This window comes from Crotalus tigris, unplaced genomic scaffold (genome assembly GCF_016545835.1).
Source record: "Crotalus tigris isolate CLP2741 ecotype Arizona unplaced genomic scaffold, ASM1654583v1 scf7180000017847.2079705, whole genome shotgun sequence".
Classification (NCBI taxonomy): Eukaryota; Metazoa; Chordata; class Lepidosauria; order Squamata; family Viperidae; genus Crotalus; species Crotalus tigris.
The window spans coordinates 524,579-547,695 of NW_024096670.1; the positions used below are offsets into that span (position 1 = coordinate 524,579).

The following is a 23,117-nucleotide window of genomic DNA, read 5'->3' on the forward strand; positions in this document are numbered from 1 at the left end:
GAGCGCAATGGGGGCGCGCCCAAAGCGCAGCGGCGGGGCAAAAGAGGCGCAGCGAGCCGAGGCTTAGCAGGATAAGACCGCGCGCCTTCTCCGCAGTTCCGAGGAAGGCTGAGAGAAGTGCGGGCAGCCCGGGCTGGACGGCCGGGCAAGCGGGACCAAGAAGCTCGCTTCGGGAGTGCCAGGAAGAGGGATTGAAGGAGGAGGAGGAGGAGGAGGAGGAGGAGGAGGAGCTGGGGAAGCTGAGATAGCGCGCGGAGGAGGAGGAGGAGGAGGAGGAGGAAGGCTGCCAGACCCCCACGCCCGCCCTCCAGCCTCGCTCGCCCGGCTCCATGCCCCTCTAGCATCCCTGAGCCGGCAGTGACAGGAGGAAGGATGCAGGAGGCGGCCGGCGACTCGGTGGGTCCCCGCCGGGCGGTGGAGAAGCTGTCCGAGGCGGTGGGGCTGCGGGCCAAGGCTCTGGGCAGCGCCCTGCAGGAGACCCACCGCCAGCGGCGCCTCCTGCTGGTCATCGTCTGCGTGGCCCTGCTGCTGGACAACATGCTCTACATGGTCATCGTGCCCATCATCCCCCACTACTTGGCCAACATGCGCGGCAGCGGCGGCGGCGGCGTGGAGCAGACCCTGGAGGCCAACAGCAGCGGAGCAGCCGGGGGCTGGCCGGGCAACGCCACCACGACCACCGGGATGGTGCCACCCCCCCTGAAGGCCGACAACCAGGACATCAAGATCGGGGTGTTGTTTGCCTCCAAGGCCATCCTACAGCTGCTGGTCAACCCACTGACCGGCACCTTCATCGACCGGGTGGGCTACGTCTTGCCACTCCTGATCGGTCTGGTGATCATGTTCCTCTCCACGCTCATCTTCGCCTTCGCCGAGAACTATGGGACCCTCTTCGTGGCCCGCAGCCTGCAGGGGCTGGGCTCGGCCTTCGCAGACACCTCGGGGGTGGCCCTCATTGCCGACAAGTACACCGAGGAGTCAGAGCGCAACCGTGCCCTGGGTGTGGCGCTGGCCTTCATCTCCTTCGGCAGCCTGGTGGCACCCCCCTTTGGTGGCATCTTGTACCAGATTGCCAAGAAACAGACGCCCTTCCTGGTGCTGGCCTTCGTCTCCCTCTTGGACGCTCTGCTGCTGCTGGTGGCCATCAAGCCATTTGCCAACCAGACCCGGGAGAATATGCCAGTGGGCACGCCCATCCATCGGCTGATGATTGACCCTTACATTGCGGTGGTGGCCGGGGCCCTCACCACTTGCAACATCCCCTTGGCCTTCCTGGAGCCCACCATTGCCATCTGGATGAAGAGCACCATGAACGCCAACCAGTGGCAGATGGGTATGGCTTGGCTGCCGGCCTTCTTCCCCCACATCTTGGGCGTCTTCATCACCATCAAGTTGGCAGACAAGTATCCCCACCTGCAGTGGTTTTACGGGGCGTTGGGCATGGTCATCATTGGGGCCAGCTCGTGTGTGGTGCCTGCTTGCCGGAACTTTGGCCAACTGATGGTCCCCTTGTGTGGCATCTGCTTCGGCATTGCCCTGGTGGACACAGCCCTTCTGCCCACCCTTGCCTTCTTGGTAGACGTGCGCTATGTGTCAGTCTACGGCAGTGTCTATGCCATTGCCGACATCTCCTATTCAGTGGCCTATGCCCTGGGGCCCATTGTGGCTGGAGAGATTGTCCATTCCTTTGGCTTCACCCAACTCAGCTTGGGCATGGGCCTTGCCAATGTCCTCTATTCCCCAGTGCTGCTGGCCCTCAAAAACATTTGCCAGATGAAGCCCTCCCATTCAGAAAGTAACATCCTACTTGACGAGGAGCCCAAAGGACTCTATGACACCATCAAGATGGAAGAACGCAAAGCCAAGGGTAGACATCTCCACCCGGTGGGGGATTTTGAAGAGAATAGTGTAGTAGATCCTTACCGTAGAGACTTTAAAGGGGCTTTTGAGGATGATTCCTCAGACTATGACTATACTTAGAGTTTGGCTAGAAGGTCCTGTAGGAAGATGGACAGTGTCTCAGCTATTGTCTCCATATCTCCAATGTGCTACACATTAATCTTTCTCTGAATATGACAGTCTTCTTCTTCTTCTTCTCCTTCTTCTTCTTCTTCTTCTTCTTCTTCTTCTTCTTCTTCTTCTTCTTCTTCTTCTTCTTCTTCTTCTTCTTCTTCTTCTTCTCTTCCTTCTCCTTCTTCTCTTCTTCATCTTCTTTCTCCTCCTCCTCCTTCTTTTCTCTCTCTCTCTCTCTCTCTCTCTCTCTCTCTCTCTCTCTCTCTCTTTTCTTCTTCTCAAGTTAGGACTTAAACCATCCTACTGAGATTGAACCTGTCTATCCCAAATAGCCTATTTGCATAGATGTATTGGTCCTTTCTTGTTACAAGAAATGGGGTGCACCTCCCATGCTTTCTGCAGTTCTGCCAAAGGTTTGGGGGCAGGAGTGTTGTGTGTCACTTAAGACTGGTTCACACATGCATGTATGTATCCCTTAAAGCATCTGTTTGGTTGGCTCCATTTTTCTTTGTTTTTATACCCAGCTCCATCGGCACGCTTTATCTATACTTGATTAAAATATACTGAAGTGGGGAACCCACCGGGAGCACATGTCCCATCCCCCCCCAGGTCTGTTGTGCATGTGTGACATGATCTGAGTGTTCTGTCTGTGACATTAGATTTGGGGGTGTTCTCATTAGAGATACTGCAGTTATGCATGTGTGAACCAGCTTCACTTTTATCAGATGCTTCGAAAATACACATCCAGGGTCTCCGTAAATATTGTACATTTATAGATTCATGTTTTAATGGCAGCTGTGGAAATTATGTTGTGTTATTTTTCCTCCCAGAGGAGAAATAAAAAAACAACACGAAACAGTAACCTCTTTTTTATTTTATTTTACTCATTTTTTATTTTTTATTATTTATTTATTTATTTGTTTGTTTATATCATCTTGTGTTGCTATTCTGATCAATGAAATATGCTATACTATATTTTAGACTGAAACTATTACATTCATATAGGTGTGAATAAATAAGGTTCCAGGGAATATTTGTCTTGGTTTTATTGTGTGCACGTTAAGAGGAAGGGGGTCATCCTAAATACACAAAGAAAATATACAAATTAAAATCCAATCTGGATTTTATGAAATCATTCCTCTACTGCATACGCTGAGATTATTTTCGTGGAAAACTGCGTTAGATCAACTATTTTAATCTACTTGGATCCCTCTGTAATTTAACGCTTAAGTTAAAAAAAATCCATAACTTCCAGTTGCAAATAGCATGCAGGCAGATTCTTAGCACTTTTATTTCCATTCCTGTAGGGAAAAAAAATCAGCATTTTAGGATATCCAACTAGTTAATGAATTATTTTTCAAACAACAGATACAATCATTTAATCCTTCCCAATTTGGGGGGGGGAGAAAAGCAATAAAATGGGGACACACACATACCAATAAAAAGTAAGGATTTTTTTAAAAAAATCCACTGTCATTAATAAACAAATGCGAAGCATAAAGTCTGCCAGGTAATGTTTCCCAAGAAGTAAAATATTCTTACAAATATTTGGATTGAGTTGGCTCACCCTGGCTTACTTTTTAATTTGGATCGGAATGAGTCTCTCTTAAGACCAGCTCCGTTTTTTGGGATTTTCTGTTTATTTGTTTGCTGGTTTGTTTTAAACCACGATTAGTAGAAATTTTTCAAGAATTGTTTCTAACTAGTAGACCACTTGCCACACCCATTAGACAGATGCGGTTATTTGCCCCCAGTGTCAGCAGGAATGTATACAAACTAGATGTAGAATCCAGCTCTGTAATTTCATTTATTTCCCCAAAGTTTAGATGGCTACTTAATTGGGTGGAAGCCAATTAAGGGAAGGGAATAAAACTCTTTTGAACTTGGGCTTTAGCTACCTCCGAGTAACTTCGTGTAGAATTCTTGCTACACTGTGAGTATTTTACATTCCCTTTAGGCTCCCGCTGTGTGTTTCCTATGCTATTTGTGTAGGGTGATTGGCAGCTGGTTTCCACTGGGGATCAGTGAAAACGTAGCCTCCCCAGTCTATTTTCTTCCCAAAATCTCATCCTTCCAACGATGTGGTCAATTTCACTACGCGGTGTGTCAATTTCATTCTGCTTCCCAACGGCTGGGCGACAACAGCCTTGCCTGCTTTTTTAAACACTTTCGTCCCGAAAGTGAGCAGTGGCTACGTCTCCGATTCGCTGCCCGCTCTCTCGAGCAAGTTTGGGGGAAGCTCGATTTCTCTCCGCCCGAAAGCTGTGGATTATGGGGACTGTCATCCAAGCTTCCTGAAGTTCTCCATTGTTTTTTTTTTTTTTTTCCCGTCTCTGGCCGGAGGAAATGGATTCACGGACCGTTTCCAAACCGTTTCTGGTTTGGTTCGGTTTGTCCTTTTCCCCTTTTGATCTTCTCCGTTTCCCGGAGGGGAGAGAAGAGGAATCAGGACTCCCATGCGGCGCAGCGAGGGGGGAAGGCTTCAAGATGACCCATCTGCCTCTCCAACGCAGGACTGCGCAGGGCTGGCCGCCCCGCATTTCTGGATATTCTTTTCGCCCGCTTTAATCTCGTTTCCTTTTCCTTGGCTGCGTCTCCGCACAATCCTTCACGGAAGCCTCGGATTCTTGACCCGGGAACGAACTTGCACGTGTGAACGGGCGCCTAAGGCAGCCGTGCGTGATGGGGAAGAGGGAACGAAAGAGAAGAAACTTCATTCAAATTCACTCCGGTTCACTCCACAGACTAGGTTGGGCGACAGACTGGGTTCTTAACTGCCCGGAGTCGATTTGGTTTACAGCCCCCCCCCCCGCCCCGGCCAAGCCCAAGAAGCTGGAAAACTTGGCTTCCGATCCTAACTCTTCCTATCCCCCATTTCTCCAGCCTGCCTCCCTGTGAGACGAGCGGGTCTAACCCGATCTTACGGGCTGCACTTCGCTTCGCTTTGCTTTTTTTTTTAAAAAAAAAAAAAATCGACTTCGGCGTTAAATTCGAAGGCTGACCAGTTGCAACGGACCTGGAAAAGAAGGGGTGTTATTTCAGACAAGAGGTTTCTTCTGAATATTCCGCCTAAAAAAGGGAGGGAGGGAAGGAGGGAGAGAGGAAAAAAGAAAAGAGAGATGGAGGGAAGGAGAGAGGGATGGAAGACAGAAAGAAGGAAACGGGAGGGAGGGAGGGAGGGAGGGAGGGAGGAAGGAAGGAAGGAAGGAAGGAAGGAAGGAAGGAAGGAAGGAAGGAAGGAAGGAAGGAAGGAAGGAAGGAAAGCACCCCTCCCTGGCCCCACAGGAGAATGATGGAGTGAATGGAAGGAAGGAAAAAAGGAAGGAAGGAAGAAAAAAAAGGAAGGAAGGAAGGAAGGAAGGAAGGAAGGAAGGAAGGAAGGAAGGAAGGAAGGAAGGAAGGAAAGCACCCTTCCCTGGCCCCACAGGAGAATGATGGAATGAATGAAGGAAGGAAAAAAGGAAGGAAGGAAAAAGGAAGGAAGGAAGGAAGGAAGGAAGGAAGGAAGGAAGGAAGGCACCCCCTCCCTGGCTCCACAGGAGAATGAATGAAGGAAGGAAGGAAAAAAGGAAGGAAGGAAGGAAGGAAGGAAGGAAGGAAGGAAGGAAGGAAGGAAGGAAGGAAGGAGCATTAGGGAGAGACAAGAGAGAGAGAGAGAGTGGGGGAAAAGATGGAAGATGGATAAAAGGGAAGGAAAGAAACAGGAAAGAGGAAATAGCAGGGAAGAGAGACCTACGTTTATTCTTCATTGATTTAATTTTCCCTTTCAACCCACACCCTGTGAATATCCTCCCTTAGTCAGAAGGGCATCCCGTCCAAAGCTGCAAACAAAGAACCACGCCTGGAGGAGGACACCAGAACTCTCTTCCTGCAACTGGCCCAAGAGATCCAGAAGCCCAGATGATTTGGCAAAGGCCTTCCGCTCTCTTTCCTATTTCTCTTCCCTCGTTCTGATCTCATAAAATAGCAGCACTCTTCCTTATTTATGTAAGGGAGAGCAAGCAGATCCGGGTTGCACGAGTCCTGGCATCCAGAAGGGGGCAGCAAAGAAACACAGGCCCTGCTCCTTATGAGATGCTAGTTAGGGGGTCTCCTGCATGGTTGCAGACTGGTGGGCTCCCCCCTTAGGAAAGATGGAGAGATGGGTTGAAAGAATATGGGGGCAGAGGCAGGAATGACCTGCTGCCATGTTGAAACTGACTTGGACATTAGTCAGAGTATTTATTTCCTTATGGTTGTTGCTGTTGTTAATTGCAAAGTCTTGTCCGACCCATCGCGACCCCATGGACAATGTTCCTCCAGGTTTTCCTGTCTACCATCTTCTGGACAAGAGGCTTATTCATTCAACATCCAGGTCCTTGAAAAGGCCCACCTGGAAACCATGGTTTGCAAATTCAAGAATTATTTCTGCAGGAGCAGATAAAAGGAGGGAGACCCAAGCAACACAGTATTGAATAACTGGAGGTTGTATAAATATTTATAGAAGTATATACCGAGAAGGTTAGATAAATAGAAGTATTAATGTAAGAGAAAATTAATCTTATTGTATATAATACAGATAGGGAAATTTGGAGTTGCTGGGACATTACCCCTGAATTGTATCTGAAGAGGGATGAGAGGGAAGAAAGGAGAGGAGAGAGCAAAGAGTAAAGGAGGGGAGAAGGAAGTAGGAAGGTTGGAGGAGAAGAGGAGAAGTGGGGAGAAAGGGGAGGAGAGTGGTGAAGGAAAGAGGAGAGGAGAGGAAGAAGAGGGAAGTGGGGAAGAGAAGAAAGGGAGGAAGAAGGTAGAGAAGAAGGAGTGTGGATACAGTGAAAGGGGAAATGGGCGAGCAACACCAAAAGTCCCGTGTATGTATTTATTTCATTTTATTAAAAGTATCTTATATAGGAATGTAAAAAGAATGTATGTTAACATCTGGTAAATATCACGGTATATGTTTGGGGGAGAGTTTGGAAAAATAAAAAATTATTTTTTAAAAAAAGAATTATTTCTGTATGAGAAGAATCAGGAGCAGCATGGTAGCACTTTTGTAGACTATCAAACTTCCTCAGATCGTGACATCCCGATGCCTGGTGCAGGCTGCAGAGGTAAGTTCCCTCCCCCCATAAAGTAGGACCCATTTGGATTCCAGAGATCAAACAGCTTGAAGCATCACACCAAGTCAACAAAGATTCCCATATTCTTTTAACAGACGTTGTTCTGAATGCCCTATTACAACAGGGCCAAAGACTGACTGACTGACTGACTGACTGACTGACTGATTTACTTACTTACTTACTTACTTACTTCTTCCTTCTCTCCCTTCCTCCCTCCCTCCCAACACGTCACCTTTTCTTATTTCTTAAAATACCAGATCCCGGGATGGACTTGAAGCTTCAGTTGCTGCATTCACACAATCCCTTCCCCTAGGTCATTGATGAATCCAAAAGGTTGCGCAACCAGCTAAGCTTAGTTAGTTTGATCCTGGGTAAGGAGGGGAGTGGTGTTGTGGATAGATTTCTTTTCCCTTCTCTGTCCTCCCTCCCCCAGTGGTTCATTAGAGAACCCTGGACTATTTACAAGAGCGAATTTATTTATTATCCAACGTTACCCTGTTCATCTCACTTGATTGACTCCGAATAATGTTTGTTTTGAAAAGGAAGGCTGTTCCTGTGATGAAACACACACACACACACACACACACACACACACACACACAGAGAGAGAGAGAGAGAGAGAGAGAGAGAGAGAGAGAGAGACTGGCCCTTTCGCCTTTGTATCAAAGCAGGGTGTCAACTCCAAAGGTCTTTTCATTGAGGAATTAATCTACCTATCCCTCCTTATTAATTCAAAGAAGTTTTCAGAATGGCCAAAAAAAAATATGAAAGGAGAGGAGAGGAGAAGAGATGATAAGACAAGACAAGACAAGATGATGTAAGATATAAGATGTAAGATATAAGTTACAAGATACAAGACACAAGATACAAGATACAAGACACAAGATGCAAGATACAAGACACAAGATACAAGGTATAAGATATAAGATACAAGATATAAGAAAGTGGGGGGCTTTGGTTTCCCCCTCTTTTAAGAAAGGAGATCAAGTGTGGACTAGAAGTGTGTCTTTGGGGTGTGGGGAGGTGGGGTCAGCCCTTTCTGGATGGGGGGAGGGGAAAAGTCCACCCTATCATTGGTCTGGAAGAAGTTGACTTCCAACCCAAGGCACAATGAGCCTTCCATCAGCCAAGCGCTAATGGAGGCTGGCTGGAAGGGCCAATCCAGGCAATCCCATTCATGGTGGCCCCTCTCTTGACTGACCCAAGCAAGGGCTGTCAGAACACGAGGAGTGGGCGCACGCTCTAATTGGCACAGACCCACCAAAGGTTTTGAAATAGAGGTATAACACGGGGAAGCAGATGGAGGGAAAAGAGAGGGGACACGTTGAGTGTTCGTCTGAACGGGCCCTTCCAGCCTCTCCCGTGTCGGTTTCCACCCTCTCAAGCGACTTCACCTCTAACCTGGCGGGAGCCGTAGTCCACCCATGCCTCCGGAGGGCGCCATGTTGGAGACGGGCCACCCTGCAGCTCTCTCTCTCTATCTCTCTCTCTCTCTCGCTCTCTCTTATCTCTCTCTCTCTCTCTCTCTCTCTCTCTCTCTCATCTATCTATCTATCTATCTATCTCTTTCTCATGTCTCTCTCTTTCTCTCATCTCTCTTTCTCTCATCTCTCTCTCATTTATCTCTCTCTCTCTCATCTCTCTCTCATCTCTCTCTCTCTTATTTATCTCTCTCTCTCTCATTTATCTATCTATCTACCTATCTCTCTCTCTGTCTCTCTCATCTCTCTCTCTTTCTCTCATCTTTCTCTCTCTCATTTATCTCTTTCTCTCTCATCTCTCTCATCTCTCTCTCTCTCATCCATCTATCTATCTATCTATCTCTCATTTATCTCTCTTTCTCTCATCTCTTTCTCTCTCTCTCTCTCATTTCTCTCTCTCTCACACACACACACACATCTCTCTCTCTCTCTCTCTCTCTCTCTCTCTCTCTCTCTCTCTCTCTCTCTCTCTCTCTCTCTCTCTCTCTCTCCCCCGCACCACCCAAGGAGGCGCGGCACGTGTCAAGCTGCCACCCAGAGCCTCCCTTACCGCGGAGTAAATCCCAGGGTCGGGAGGAAGGACTATCTGTCTCCGAGGAAGCCCACGCCACGACTCGCCTCGCCGAGCAGGGGTCCGCTTCTCCAGGCTTCCTCCCCAGAGCCAAACGCTTGGAGAGCCGCGGAGCGCCTGGGGGTAGGGTAGGTGGGTGGGTGGGGGGCACTCCTGCCCGCTTTGGCCAACTTGTGCCCCCGGGAAGGGGGAAGAGCGATGCCCGGCCTGGGCGCCCCTCCTTTGCCTGGCACGACCGACCCCCCCTTTGCCCGCCCGGCTGGCCAAGAAGTTTGCGGAGTTGCGGAGACGCTGCGCTCTGGCGCGGTGAAGAGCCGGAGCGAGAAGGGGAGGCGGGCAGACGCCGCCCAGCGAGGGAAGCCCCTTCTCTGCCCTTGACCGGCTCTATCCCCTCGCCCTTCCCGGGCTGGGCAACAGGAAGGCGGAGAAGGGGAGCCCGGCACCCCAGGAGAAGGCAGGGCAGGAGCGCAGGAGGCACCATGGACAGCTCCGCGGAAGGCTTGAACGCTTGACCCGCTTCCCCGGCCGAAAGAGACCCTTCCCCACTCCGCCGGCTCCACGGGCGCCCCGCTTCCAGGTAAGGAAGGGAAACTGGGAAGAGCCGGTCTGCAAGCTGTCCCGCTTGCCGGCCAACACGCGTCCAGGAAAAAAAAAAAAAAAAAAGAACCGGCGGCTCCATTCGCACGACTCTCGAATCACGGGTTTTGGTGTCCCTTTGCTTAAAGGGCGCTTTGGGGTTGGGGCTGAGGGGATGCAACTCTGCGTGTTTGCGAGCATCCAGCCCGCTTGGATCCCTGAGGGGGGAGGGGTAAGCGTGCACTGGAGGACTCAGAACTCGAGTTCATTCGGTCGTGTGAACGGTAGCGAGCAACTTCCTGACAAGGGCGCGTTTGGAAAACATCACTAGGCTGTCTTTTCCTCTGTCGTTGGGGGGGGGGGGGAGAAAGAAAGAGGTACATTTCCAGTTATGGTTAGATGCACGCGTTTGGGTTAATTTGAAGGCATTTTGTGTTCACTTTGGTTTTTTTTTTCTGTTCTGGTTTGTGTAGCTATGCTTAATGGCTAGGAGAGAAGCCATTAATACCCAGGCTGTGGGTGAGGGCAGCCGGGCAAATCTTTTGTAGGGCAAGCCCCCCCACCTACTCAGAAGTTAGCCCCGTGCGTGCCAGTAGGGTTGCTCCTGACCTGTGCTTAAAACCTTCAGTCTTAACTCCATGTCTGAAACCCTGCTGAGTTTAAGGAGTAACCCTGCCTAGAAATTTCTGACCCAAAGCCTTCCATTGCTGGGGTCTGGGACAGTTGAAGGGTGCGATCCTCAAGGTTTGCACATCACAATATAAAAAAGAGGTTGAGACTCTGGAAAGAGCACAGAGAAGAGCAAGAAAGATGATGAAGGGGCTGGGGGCTAAAACATATCAAAAACTGGAACTGGGTATGTCTAGTTTAACAAAGAGAAGGACCAGGGGGGACAGGATAGCAGTATTCCAGTGTTTGAGGGGCTGCCCCAAAGAAGAGGGAGTCAAGCTCATCTCCAAAGCGCCTGTGGGCAGGACAAGAAGCAACGGATGGAAACCAATCAAGGAGAGAAGCAACCTGGAACGAAGGAGAAATTTCCCGACAGTGAGGACAATTAATCAGAGGTGATGCATAAGGTGGCAGGCAGTTGGCAAATTTGCCACCATGCATCTTTTTTTATAAAGAAAAAAAAAGTGTGCCCATCCACCAATGTCCAGCATTCCAGAATGTTCTTCGTTGCAGTTAGTTGATTTCCCAAGTAAGGGTCAACGTAAGTACGTAATGATTTATGTGCACCCCTCTGCTTTTGTCCTGTTTGCTCATTATCCCCATCCTTCCATCCACCTGTAATGCTGTTCCCATGGCAGGCATGCCCGTCACCTGTCCAATGTGGGGAGTGTTCACCTGCTGCGACTCAATTTCTTTCCGATTTCTTTCCATCAATCAACACTTGCATCTATCCCAGCGGAAACGCGCAGGCGGGCATTGCAAACCAGATGGCTGCCGAGAAAACCTCAGCAATCCTATCTCTCCATCACAACCTTGTTCCCTTTGTTTCTGCGGAGCTAAACAAGCCGCCTTCATTGACCGCAAACCATAGGATTGATTTAGGATTAGAAATTTCTAATCCCCTGGAGGAGGGCCTGGATGTTGGTGTGGAGCTTTGTTGCACGTGTGGGTTTTTTGTTTTTGTTTTTTGATACGTGGATAATATGATTTGTAGGGTGTTGTATAGTTTGGTTCTGTTTTATTTCCATTCACCACTTAGGGTTCCATGAGTGTGTGGGGGGGAGAGAAGGTGGGGGGAGGGAGAGTCAGACAGACAGATAAGTTAGGTAGGTAGGTAGGTAAATAAATAGAGACACAGACATGTAGGGATAGATAGATAGATAGATAGATAGATAGATAGATAGATAGATAGATAGATAGATAATAGTTAGATAGTGAGATAGCTAGGCAGATAGACAGACATAGATATAGATATAGATGATATAGATATAGATGATATAGATATAGATGGATGGATAGATAAAAAGATAGATAGAGATAGATAGATAGATAGATAGATAGATAGATAGATAGATAGACAGACAGACAGAGACAGAGACAGACAGACAGACAGACAGATAATAGCTAGATAGCTAGATAGACAGATAGATATAGCTATAGCTATAGATGTAGATAGATATAGATGTAGAGATACAGATAGATAGAGATACAGATACAGATACAGATAGAGAGATAGATGAATAATAGCTAGATAGTTAGACAGAGAGAGAGAGAGAGAGATAATAGCTAGACAGACAGACAGATAGAATAGCTATAGATATAGATGTAGAGATAGAGATACAGATAGAGATAGAGATATAGAGATACAGATAGATAGATAGATGAATAATAGCTAGATAGCTAGACAGAGATAGATAGATAGATAGATAGATAGATAGATAGATAGATAGATAGATAGATAGATGAATAATAGCTAGATAGCTAGATAGACAGACAGACACAGACAGACAGACGGATGGATGGACAAAAAGACAGACAGGTAGACAGACAGACAGTATTTTACTATTGCATCACTTCAAGATTTCAACATATAACCTCTAGGATAAGACCCTGATGACTTCAAGGCAGCCCTTCCGAGCCATTTCTTTTGAATGACTGTCAACTGCTTTTCAAAAGCTCCTTGCCCCCTTGTACCCAATCCCAGCCCTATTGGTGAACTCTCTCTTTCTTTCTTTCTTTCTTTCTTTCTTTCTTTCTTTCTTTCTTTCTTTCTTTCTTTCCTTCTTTTTTTTTCTTTCTTGGTTTATCTTGCTCCCAGTCCATGGGTGAGACTGGCTTAGATCGTCTGTAGCTGCATTTCATAAAGGAAAACTTATTCCCCTTATTCTTACCTGGTTGAAGTCTTTATCCCCTGTTTACCATGGGGGGAAAAAATCCCCAGGGACAAAGAGAGGTTGTGGAAGGACCAGGAGTGTGGCAATTTCATAGCTTGCTTACTGAAGGCTGGGTACAGAGCTTTCAGCCCAGCCATGGAAAGAGCTCCCGGGGTTACTGCTGCCTAATGCTTGCAATCAAGCTTTAAATTAACTCTTAGCCCTGGCTTAAGCCCTGCATTTGAGAAACAACAGGAAAGCCATCTTAAAAGCTTGCTATTTCCTGCTAAGGTTGGGGGGGGGGACATTCAGTTATGAAGGCCAGGCATTCTGTATATGCCCAAAGGAATCTCCCTTTTCAAACTATTGGTAGGCCTTAAAGCTAGGACTTAGCTGGATGAACGAACTGGATGCTTAGAGTTTCTAAAAGATCGCCAGGATGTGCAAACATCTACTTTTGCAATGCAGCTGGTGCTGCTTATTACTTTTTTTTTTTTTTTTACTTAAATTGCTCCATTGTTGCATATCCCATCACAATTGGAGAAAGAGGGGGGGGGGGGAGAAGAGGGAGAGAAAGAGAAAAAGGAGAGAAAAAGAGACAGAGACAGAAAGACACACAGAGAGAGAGAAATGAAAAAGAGATTAAAAACAGAGAGAGAAAGAGAGAGAAAGATGAAAAAGACAAAAAAGAGAGATGAAAAGACAAAAACACAGATAGAGAGAGAGGGAAAGAAAGTGTGAGAGAGAGAGAAGAAAAAGAGAAAAACAGAGATAGACAGACAGAGAGAAAGAGAGAAAGACAGAAAGAAAGATGAAAAAGAGAAAGAGAGATGAAAAGAGAGAAAAACAGAGACAGATGGAAAGAGAGAGAGGGAAAGAAAGCATGAGAGAGAGAGATGAAAAAGAGATAAAAACAGAGATAGACAGACAGAGAGAAAGAGAGAGAATGATGAAAAAGAGAAAAAGAGAGAGAGATGAAAAGAGAGAAAAACAGAGATGGACAGAGAGAGAAAGAGAGAGAATGGTAAAAAAGAGAAAAAGAGAGAGAGATGAAAAGAGAGAAAAACAGAGAGAGCGACAGAAAGAGAGAGGGAAAGTGTGAGAGAGAGATGAAAAAGAGATAAAAACAGAGATAGACAGAGAAAGAGAGAGAATGGTAAAAAAGAGGAAAAGAGAGAGAGATGAAAAGAGAGAAAAACAGAGAGAGAGACAGAGAGAGAGGGAAAGAAAGTGAGAGAAAGAGAGATGAAAAAGAGATAAAAACAGAGATGGACAGAGAGAGAAAGAGAGAGAATGGTAAAAAAGAGAAAAAGAGAGAAAGATGAAAAGAGAGAAAAACAGAGACAGAGAGACAGAAAGAGAGAGAGGGAAAGAAAGTGTGAGAGAGAGATGAAAAAGAGATAAAAACAAAGATAGATAGACAGAGAGAAAAAGAGAGAAAGATGAAAAGAGAGAAAAACAGAGACAGACAGGAAGAGAAAGAGAGGGAAAGAAAGTGTGAGAGAGATGAAAAGAGAGAAAAACAGAGAGAGAGAGTGAGAGAAAGAGAGAGAGAGAGAGAAAGAGAGAGAGAAAAAAAAAACAATAATATTTGGGGGATTTGCCATTGAAACTGCTCTTTTCAAAATGTGTTTCCTGACTCTAGTGTGCAACAGGAGCAAAAGACCAGCCAGCAAGTCTCAAGTCTCGTAAGATTGTGGCTGGTTAACAGCCCCCTCCAAAATCCTTGCCCCCCCCCCAATGCAGGAACTTTGCTCCATTCTCCCGTCAAACATTTGGCTTCCATCAGATTTGTGTGAAAGTGCAGCCCTGAGACGCTCCCTCTAGCATAATGTGGCAACAGATGGTAGGGCGCCAGGCTCCATGTGGCCAAGAGCAGAGGAATTCAGGTGCAAGCAAAGGCCACCGCCAGGGAACAACACCGCGCAACAGAAGACCTAGGAAGTTAACCTAGGTTTTATGTTTATGCGCTTGTGGGTTTATTCCTCCCCAAATCCCCCCCTCTCTCTTTGGTTCAGGATGAATTAGAGATCCTCCACCAGGATTCCCCTTCTTCTTCTTCTTCTTCTTCTTCTTCTTCTTCTTCTTCTTCTTCTTCTTCTTCTTCTTCTTCTTATTCTTCTTCTTCTTCTTCTTCTTCTTCTTCTTATTCTTATTCTTCTTCTTCTTCTTCTTCTTCTTCTTCTTCTTCTTCTTCTTCTTCTTCTTCTTCTTCTTCTTCTTTTTTATTAAAAGTTTTAAAGATTTTATACAAGATATATCCCAAATCCCTCCCATCCCTCCCCCACTTCCCAGAGCTGATTGCAGGGTTGCAAATAAACAATCATAATCTAACTAACATTACCCAACTATACTAACAATCAAATCCGTAGCGTACTTTAACTCCTTGTCAAGATAAATATTAACAAATTAAAAACGAAAATAATAATATAATTAAACCACAATACTATAACTAATACAAATTCAACCATATTAAACTATGAATAATAATCTAAAATTTACTCATAAGCTAGATAATACTCTTTAGTCTCATATTTATTCTGAATATACTCTATCCGTCTTCTCCAAACCGAGATATATCTTTCTTGTGAATAGTCCTTCAAATAAGCAGAGATTTTTTTGCCATTTCTGCTAAATTAGACACCTTGAGTAAAGGATTCCCCCTTCTTCTGATTAGAGAGCCAGAAGTGATAAAAATAAAAGAGAATATTTGTAGCCCAGGGTTGACATGACGAGCTTGGTTGTGTTCTTGCAGACGTTTCATTACCCAACTCGGTAACGTCAGCAACGCTGCTGGTGTTACCTAGTTCGGATAATGAAATGCCTGCAAGAAAACGGTCAAGCTCAGCGAGCACCAAAGACCCCTCACAGACAGAGAGAGGGAAGTAACAGCATTCCTAAGCAACCAGCGGTCCCTGCCTCCAAGAAAAAGCTCAACAAAAGAATGAGCTGGGAAAAAAATCGCACACTACAAAGGCCCGCCAACAGAAATAGGATGACTGTGGCAAAAGAGAGCCAAGAAGAGGACCAATAGCAATAGGCAGCTTGTGTGCAAACCCAAAGCATCTGAAACACCCCTTGGACACCATCTCTAGTGACAAAATCAACATTAGTCAATTGCGGAGGGCAGCTTCGCTTGGGACAGCTTATATCCGGCAATGATACTTTAAGACCATCGAGCAATAACATCTGCCTATCCTAGGTACTGAGCACCAAAGAATTGAGGTTTTTGAACTCTGGTGCTGGAGAAGACTCCTGCGAGTCCCCTGGACTGCAAGGCGATCAAACCGGCCAGTCCTAGAGGAGATCAACCCTGACTGCTCTTTAGAAGGCCAGATCCTGAAGTTGAAACTCAAGTACTTTGGCCACCTAATGAGAAGGAAGGACTCCCTGGAGAAGAGCCTGATGCTGGGAAAGATGGAGGGCAAGAGAAGAAGGGGACGACAGAGAATGAGGTGGCTGGATGGAGTCACTGAAGAGTAGGCGTGAGCTTAAATGTACTCCAGAAGATGGTAGAGGACAGGAAGGCCTGAAGGAACGTTGTCCATGGGGTTGCGATGGGTCGGACACGACTTTGCAACTAACAACAACAATCCCAGGTCCTTGGGAAGGCCTCGGTAGGTGGATCAAAATGCCAACTCCAGTCTGAAAATCTGGCTGACTGCATGACCAACTGTCATAATAACAATAACAGGAATACAATGGCAAACACTTCCGTATTATCATGAAAATTCTTATGGACATGGAATCACCAGGAGTTGAGTTCAGGTTTAGTTTTGCCCTCCATCAAGCACATTTTCCAGCATCTCCATAATGGCAACCTTACTTCAAAATGGGGGGAACTTAATTTTTATGCACGCAGAAAAGATTAACTCAGGCAGGTTCACCGAAAGACAGCTCCAACGGCGTTCACTGCTCTTTAGTGTGCTGCAGTAATGGAAATCCTTAACAAAAATAAATGTTTCCAAGCTGGAGCCTGGCACTGATCCTGGCACTTTCACTGAGCTCTGACAGCCCCGAAAAAGCGCCGATCAGCTGGAAAGCGGCACTGATCCTGGTGCTTCCGCTGAGCCCTGACAGCCCTGCAGCTCCAGTCGTCTCTCGCTCAGGCTTGTGCGGTGCTGCCACCGGTTCAACTCATTCCCCCTCCCCCACTACCACTTTTCTGCCAGGTGCCAATGTACCACAGGTGGTACCTGTACCGCTGGTTGAAAAGCCACGATCTAGTCTCCATTCTCACATTTTGGGATGAAGCATGTCTCTGTGGTTTTTTTTTTTAATCTAGAAACCTATCAAAACCCTGAGAAGCTATCAGATTAATAAGGGTTGAACCTTTTGAGCTGCAAGGTTCAGCAGACTCTTTCCTAAAATGTTTTGAGTTTCTCCTTCTTTTCCTGGTGGTGCTCTGGGGAAAACGGCCATAGAAAAGCGATTTTAGGAGACAGTGAAGCGTGCGTCGTTTTTTAAGAACTGCACAATGACAAAGTTGAACCCTCTCCCAAAGGAGCTGGTCTCAAGTCATGTGTTTCAGTTTGGAGAAGACAAATGACCGAAAAGATAAAGGACAGCAGAGCAAGCCGACGGAACCTGGTGACTTGCAAACTCAAGGAAATGTTGTTTCCCCCATATAGTCTTAAGGAACGGCGCCCTTGAAGGAGAAGCTTCTTCTTTCTTTCTTTCTTTCTTTCTTTCTTTCTTTCTTTCTTTCTTTCTTTCTTTCCTTCCTTCCTTCCTTCCTTTTTTCTCCCTTTCATCCATCCTCCCCCTCTGTCCCTCCCTCCTTCCCTCCCTCCTTCCTTTCCTTTCTTCCTCCCGCTACCCTCCGTCCCTCCTTCTTTCTCCCTTCCTTCCTTCCCTTCCTCCTTCCTTCCTTCTTTCCTTCCTTCCTTCCTTTTTTCCTCCCTTTCATCCATCCTCCCTCTCTGTCCCTCCCTCCCTCCTTCCTTTTCTTTCTTCCTCCTTCCACCCTCTGCCCCTCCCTCATTCTCCCTTCCTTCCTTCCTTCCTTCCTTCCTTTTTTCCTCCCTCTGTCCCTCCCTCCCTCTTTCTCCCTTCCTTCCTTCCTTCCTTCCTTCATTCATTCCATCCATCCCCTTCCACCCTCCCTCCCTCCCTTCCCTCCTTCTCCCTCCCTCTTTCTTTCTTTTCTCAATCTAAAGAGATTTTCACCTGTCCTACCACAGAATCACCCAGTAATCACTCATTCATATATCTGAAGACATAATATGTAACCAACCCCGACATTAGAAAAAGGACACCCTATTTCTCCTCTTTTCTTCCACCTATCTTCATACGAACACATTCTCCAAGGAAGGGCACAGATTAATTATCAATAATTATCATAATTTATTAAAATTAATTAAATAATAAATAATTATCATAATTAATTATCATAATTATCAATAATTATCATAATTTATTAAAATTAATCAGATAATTATCATAATTAATTATCAATAATTATCATAATTTATTAAAATTAATTAAATAATTAATCATAATTTAGTAAAATTAATTAGATAATTATCATAATTAATTATCGGTAATTATCATAATTAATTATCGGTAATTATCATAATTAATTATCAATAATTATCATAATTTATTAAAATTAATTAGATAATTATCATAATTAATTATCGGTAATTATCATAATTTATTAAAATTAATTAAATAATTATCATAATTTATTAAAATTAATTAGATAATTATCATAATTAATTATCGGTAATTATCATAATTAATTATAAATAATTATCATAATTTATTAAAATTAATTAGATAATTATCATAATTAATGAGAAGGGAAAAATTAATCAGATAATTATCATAATTAATTATCGGTAATTATCATAATTAATTATAAATAATTACCATAATTTATTAAAATCAATTAAATAATTATCATAATTAATTATCAATAATTATCATAATTTATTAAAATTAATTAAATAATTATCATAATTAATTATCAATAATTATCAATAATTTATTAAAATTATTATCAATAATTATCATAATTTATTAAAATTAATTAAATAATTATCATAATTTATTAAAATTATTTAGATGATTATCATAATTAATTATAAATAATTATCATAGTTTATTAAATTTAATTAGATGATTATCATAATTAATTATAAATAATTATCATAATTAATTAAAATTAATTAAATAATTTAATTTACTTCTTCTTAACTTCCTGGGGTAATATCGATCATCGTACAGTCAGCCAGATGTTCAGACTGGATTTGGCATTTTGTCTACCTATCGAGTCCTTACCCAGGACCTGGGATAGGCAGATGTGGATGTTTGATGGTAGTACAGATATCGTTGCAGGATGGAAGCAGTTCCTAGTAAGGCTGCCTTTTGCAATTGACTAATAGCGAATTTGTCAATGCCAATGGTGTTCAAGTGGTGCTCCAGTTGTCTTGGGATTGCACCCAAGGAGCCTATTACTATTGGTACTACCCTTGCTTGCTTTTGCCACAGTCTTTCTATTTCTATTTGTAGGTCTTTGTATTTTGTTATCTTCTCCAGTTCTTTCTCATCTATTCTGCTGTCTCCAGGAACTGCCACATCCACTATCCAGATGTTTTTGTCTTTCTTATCGACAATTGTTAAGTCTGGGGTGTTATGTTGCAGGTGCTTGTCTGTTGAATTCTGAAGTCCCAGAGCAGTTTAATTTTATCATTTTCTATGACTTTCTCTATTTTATGATCCCACCAGTTTTTGCTTACAGGCAAATGATATTTTTTGCAGATCTTCCAATGCACCATTGTTGCTACTTTGTCATGCCGCTGCTTGTAATCAGTTTGTGCAATCTTCTTGCAACAGCTTACCAAGTGGTACACTGTTTCTTCAGCTTCTTTGCATAGGTGGCACTTACTGTCTGTTGCTGTCTTCTCAATTTTGACTTTGTATGCATTTGTCCTTAAGGCTTGGTCTTGTGCAGCCAGAATTAGTCCCTCGGTCTCTTTCTTCAATTTTCCTGCTCTTAGCCATTGCCAGGTTTTATTGTTATCTGCTTTCCCAGCTATTTTTTTCATGTATTGGCCATGTAGTGCTTTCTTTCCCATGCCTCTATTCTGTTCTTCATTTGGTCTTTCTTGTAGGCCAGTTTGGTCTCTCCAGTAGTTAGTAAGCCTTCCTGATATACTAATTTCAGTGCATCTTCATCATTGTTCTTCAGATATTCTTCCAAAGCCATTTTTTCTTCTTCAACCATCTGATGTACTTGTAGCATTCCACGCCCACCTATTTGCCTTGGTAGATAAAGTCTATCAATGTCACTGCGTGGATGAAGGGCATGATTCATTGTCATTATTTTTCTGGTCTGCCTATCCATTGCTTTTAGTTCTGCTTGAGTCCAGTCCACTATTCCAGCTGTGTACCTAATGACTGGATTGCCCAGGTGTTGATTGCCTTTATGGTATTTCCTCCATTGAGTTTGGATTTTAAGATCTTCTTCACTCTCTTGATGTATTCACCTCTAATCTTTTTCTTGACTTCAGTGTGCTTGATGTTGTCAGCTTGAAGGATACCCAAGTATTTGTAGTACTCTTCCTCATCCAGACTCTTAATGTTATTTTCGTGGGGCATCTTGATTCCTTCAGTTTTCACTATTTTTCCTTGTTTGATAGTAAGTGTGGCACATTTGTCCAAGCCAAACTCCATTACAATATCTTGGCTATATATACGGACAGTGTTGAGCAGCGATTCTATTTCAGATGATGTTTTTCCATACAGCTTCAGATCATCCATATAAAGGAGGTGGGATAGTCTGGCAGATGTTTTTGATGTTTGATAGCCATGTCCTGAGTTATTCAGTATTGTTGACAGAGGAAACAGTGCAATAACAAATAGTAATGGTGATAATGAATCTCCTTGAAATATTCCTCTCTTGATATTAACCTCTCCCAGCCTCTCACCATTGATCTGCAACTGTGTCTTCCATTGTGCCATCGATCTTTGCACAAATTTTCTGATGTTTCTACTGACTCCTGTTATTTCTAGGCACTTTATTATCCAATCATGTGGCAGAGAGTCAAATGCCTTTTTGTAGTCAATCCATGCCACATTCAGGTTGGTCTTCCTTCTCTTGCAGTTTTCCAAGATCATTTTGTCTATTAGGAGTTGATCTTTTGTTCCTCTGCTGTTGGGGCGGTTTCCTTTCTGCTCAGGTGGAAAGAGATTGTTTTCAACTAGATGCTGTTGCACTGCATCAGCTACTACACCAGTTAGTAATTTGAAAGTTGTTGGTAAGCAGGTAATTGGCCTGTAGTTACCTGGTGTTGCCCCTTTTGCTGGATTTTTCATTATTAGGTAGGTTTTCCCAGTTGTTAGCCACTTTTCAATTTCTCCTCCTTGTAGTATATTGTTGAATTGTTTGGCAATGAGTGGGTGTATAACAGTTAGATGTTTCAACCAAAACCCATGCAGTTCATCTTCACCTGGTGCTGACCAATTTTTGATTTTCTTTGCTCTTTTTTCTACCATTTTTGTTGTTATTACTAGTTCTTTCATTTCAACTTCTGTTTTATTTGCATCCACCTCTTTTAACCAAGCCGCATCCTTGTTGTATTTCTTTGGGTTATCCCATATCTGCTTCCAGAACTGCACTGTTTCTTCCTTGTCAGGTACTGACTGATTCTTGCAGTTTCTCCATTGATGGATTGGTAGAAACGTTTCTGATTGGATTGAAATTGGAGGTTCTGCCTATAGTTTGCAATTCGAGCTTCATATCTACTGATTTTCCTGGCTATAGCTGTTATTTGTTGCTTTATTATTTCCAGTGCTTCCTTGATCTTCCTTGTTTCTAAGTGGTATTTCTTGATTAGGTATTCTTTGGTCTTCTTGTTCTTCAGCTTCTTTTCTTTCATCTGTTCTAGCTTGCTTGCATGTGATCTTAACTTGCTGATCTTATTTTCTAGTCTAACCTTCCATTTTTCTGGTGCACTGTTTGTTTGTTTTTCTTCTTTGTTGATTTTGCATCCCAGGTATTCTGTTATAACTGCAGCTGTGCTGTACATTAGTTGGTTTGTTTCTTGCAGTGAATTGGTGCTTATACTTGATATTGCAATATTTGCATCTTTTAATGCTTGTGCTAGCTGTTTCTTTGGAACAAGCTTCAATGCAGGTAGCCTTATTCTGTTGTTTTTGTGCTGTTCTAGATGCTCAGTTATTCTTTGTTTCAATTCTTTTATTTCTTTAGTTAGAGGGTTTTGTTCTTCCTGAGGAAGAGGTGCCTGGTTTCCAAATGAGAACAGTTGTATATCTCTGCTGGATTCCTTCACTGCCAACTCCCCCTGGTTTGCCTCTACATTCTGAATTACTTCTGGTAAGGCTTTGATTTCTTTGCCCTGGGTAAACCTTTGCAGTTCGTCCAATTCTGTTTCTGTGAATACTTTATTTCGTGTTATAAATCGGCGTTGATCTGCTAGTCTCTGTTCTGTTATTTCTGATTCTGGATGTTGTTCTTTCCAGAACTGGTGCATTCGTTTTAGATATCCTCTTCTTGTTGGACTTGATCTGTAGTAACAGATCATTATTTCTTTGTTTTCCATCACTGTGTATCTGCGACAGGTAAACACCTTTTCTTCCAGTAGTTCTGCAGCTGCTGGCCCTGGTTGCTCAGCCAACAGTCCTGAGTCCTGTAACCCATTTTTCACCAGATATCCAGGAACTCCAATATCTAGTGCGGACCTTGTTAATCCGGGCGACGTCTGAGCCGGTATGGCATTCTGCAATTTACGTCTCACCATATTTTTTATGGGAGAGACACTCTTTGTCTGACTCCTCTGATGAGACCTGTCCAGTATGGTTGAACCTCTGGCATAGCTCTCATCTTCCTCAGAGTACACAAGCCCCACAACCACGTCAAGGTAGTGCTCTGGGGTATTATTATTATTATTATTATTATTATTATTATTATTATTATTATTATTATTATTATTATTATTATTATTATTATTATTATTAACTAGGATTTCTCCTTTTCCTTCTCTAAAACCTCCAAGATGTTTGACATTGAAAATAAGAAATGCCCCAGCTGGAATGGCACAATTATTTATAATACCGTTTATTTCCTTTCCTTTCTCCATCTTAAACTCCTGTCTTTGGCAATACATCCATTTCTCTCTCTCTCTCTCTCTCTCTCCCCATATCTCTCTCTCTCCATCTCTCTCTCTCCTCTCTCTCTCCCCCTCTCTCTCCATCTCTCTCTCTCTTCCTCTCTCCATCTCTCTCTCTCCTCTATCTCTCCCCCCTCTCTCCATCTCTCTCTATCCATCTCTCTCTCTCTCCATCTCTCTCTCTCCATCTCTCTCTCTCCCTCTCCCTCTCCCTCTCTCCATCTCTCTCTCTCCTCATATCTCTCTCTCCATCTCTCTCTCTCCATCTCTCTCTCTCTCCATCTCTCTCTCTCCCTCTCCCTCTTTCCATCTCTCTCTCTCCCCATCTCTCTCTCTCCATCTCTCTTTCTCTCCATCTCTCTCTCTCTCCTCTCTCTCCCCCTCTCTCCATCTCTCTCTCCATCTCTCTCTCTCTTCCTCTC

The 23,117-nt window shown here is 44.0% G+C and overlaps 2 protein-coding genes across 4 annotated transcripts in view; both read left to right on the forward strand.

The window, feature by feature from the left end:
- The first annotated feature begins 239 nt into the window (after positions 1–239).
- Positions 240–2,168, forward strand: SLC18A3 (solute carrier family 18 member A3). Its single transcript, XM_039343345.1, has one exon. The coding sequence runs from the start codon at positions 373–375 to the stop codon at positions 1,978–1,980; it is 1,608 nt and encodes a 535-aa protein (XP_039199279.1). The 5' UTR covers positions 240–372; the 3' UTR covers positions 1,981–2,168.
- A 7,158-nt stretch (positions 2,169–9,326) lies between these two features.
- The window catches only part of CHAT (choline O-acetyltransferase), a 50,136-nt gene continuing 36,345 nt past the window's right edge, over positions 9,327–23,117 (forward strand). The window contains exon 1 of one of the 3 annotated variants that reach the window (XM_039343352.1): positions 9,327–9,738. The gene's annotated coding sequence lies outside the window, so the exon portion shown is untranslated. Of the gene's footprint in view, positions 9,739–10,782; positions 10,948–23,117 lie in introns of those variants that run through there. The other 2 variants (XM_039343354.1, XM_039343353.1) reach the window with 2 other exon arrangements.

Excerpts from the sequence above, each read along its gene's own strand:
- SLC18A3 (XM_039343345.1), top strand. The coding sequence starts at position 373 with ATGCAGGAGGCGGCCGGCGACTCGGTGGGTCCCCGCCGGGCGGTGGAG.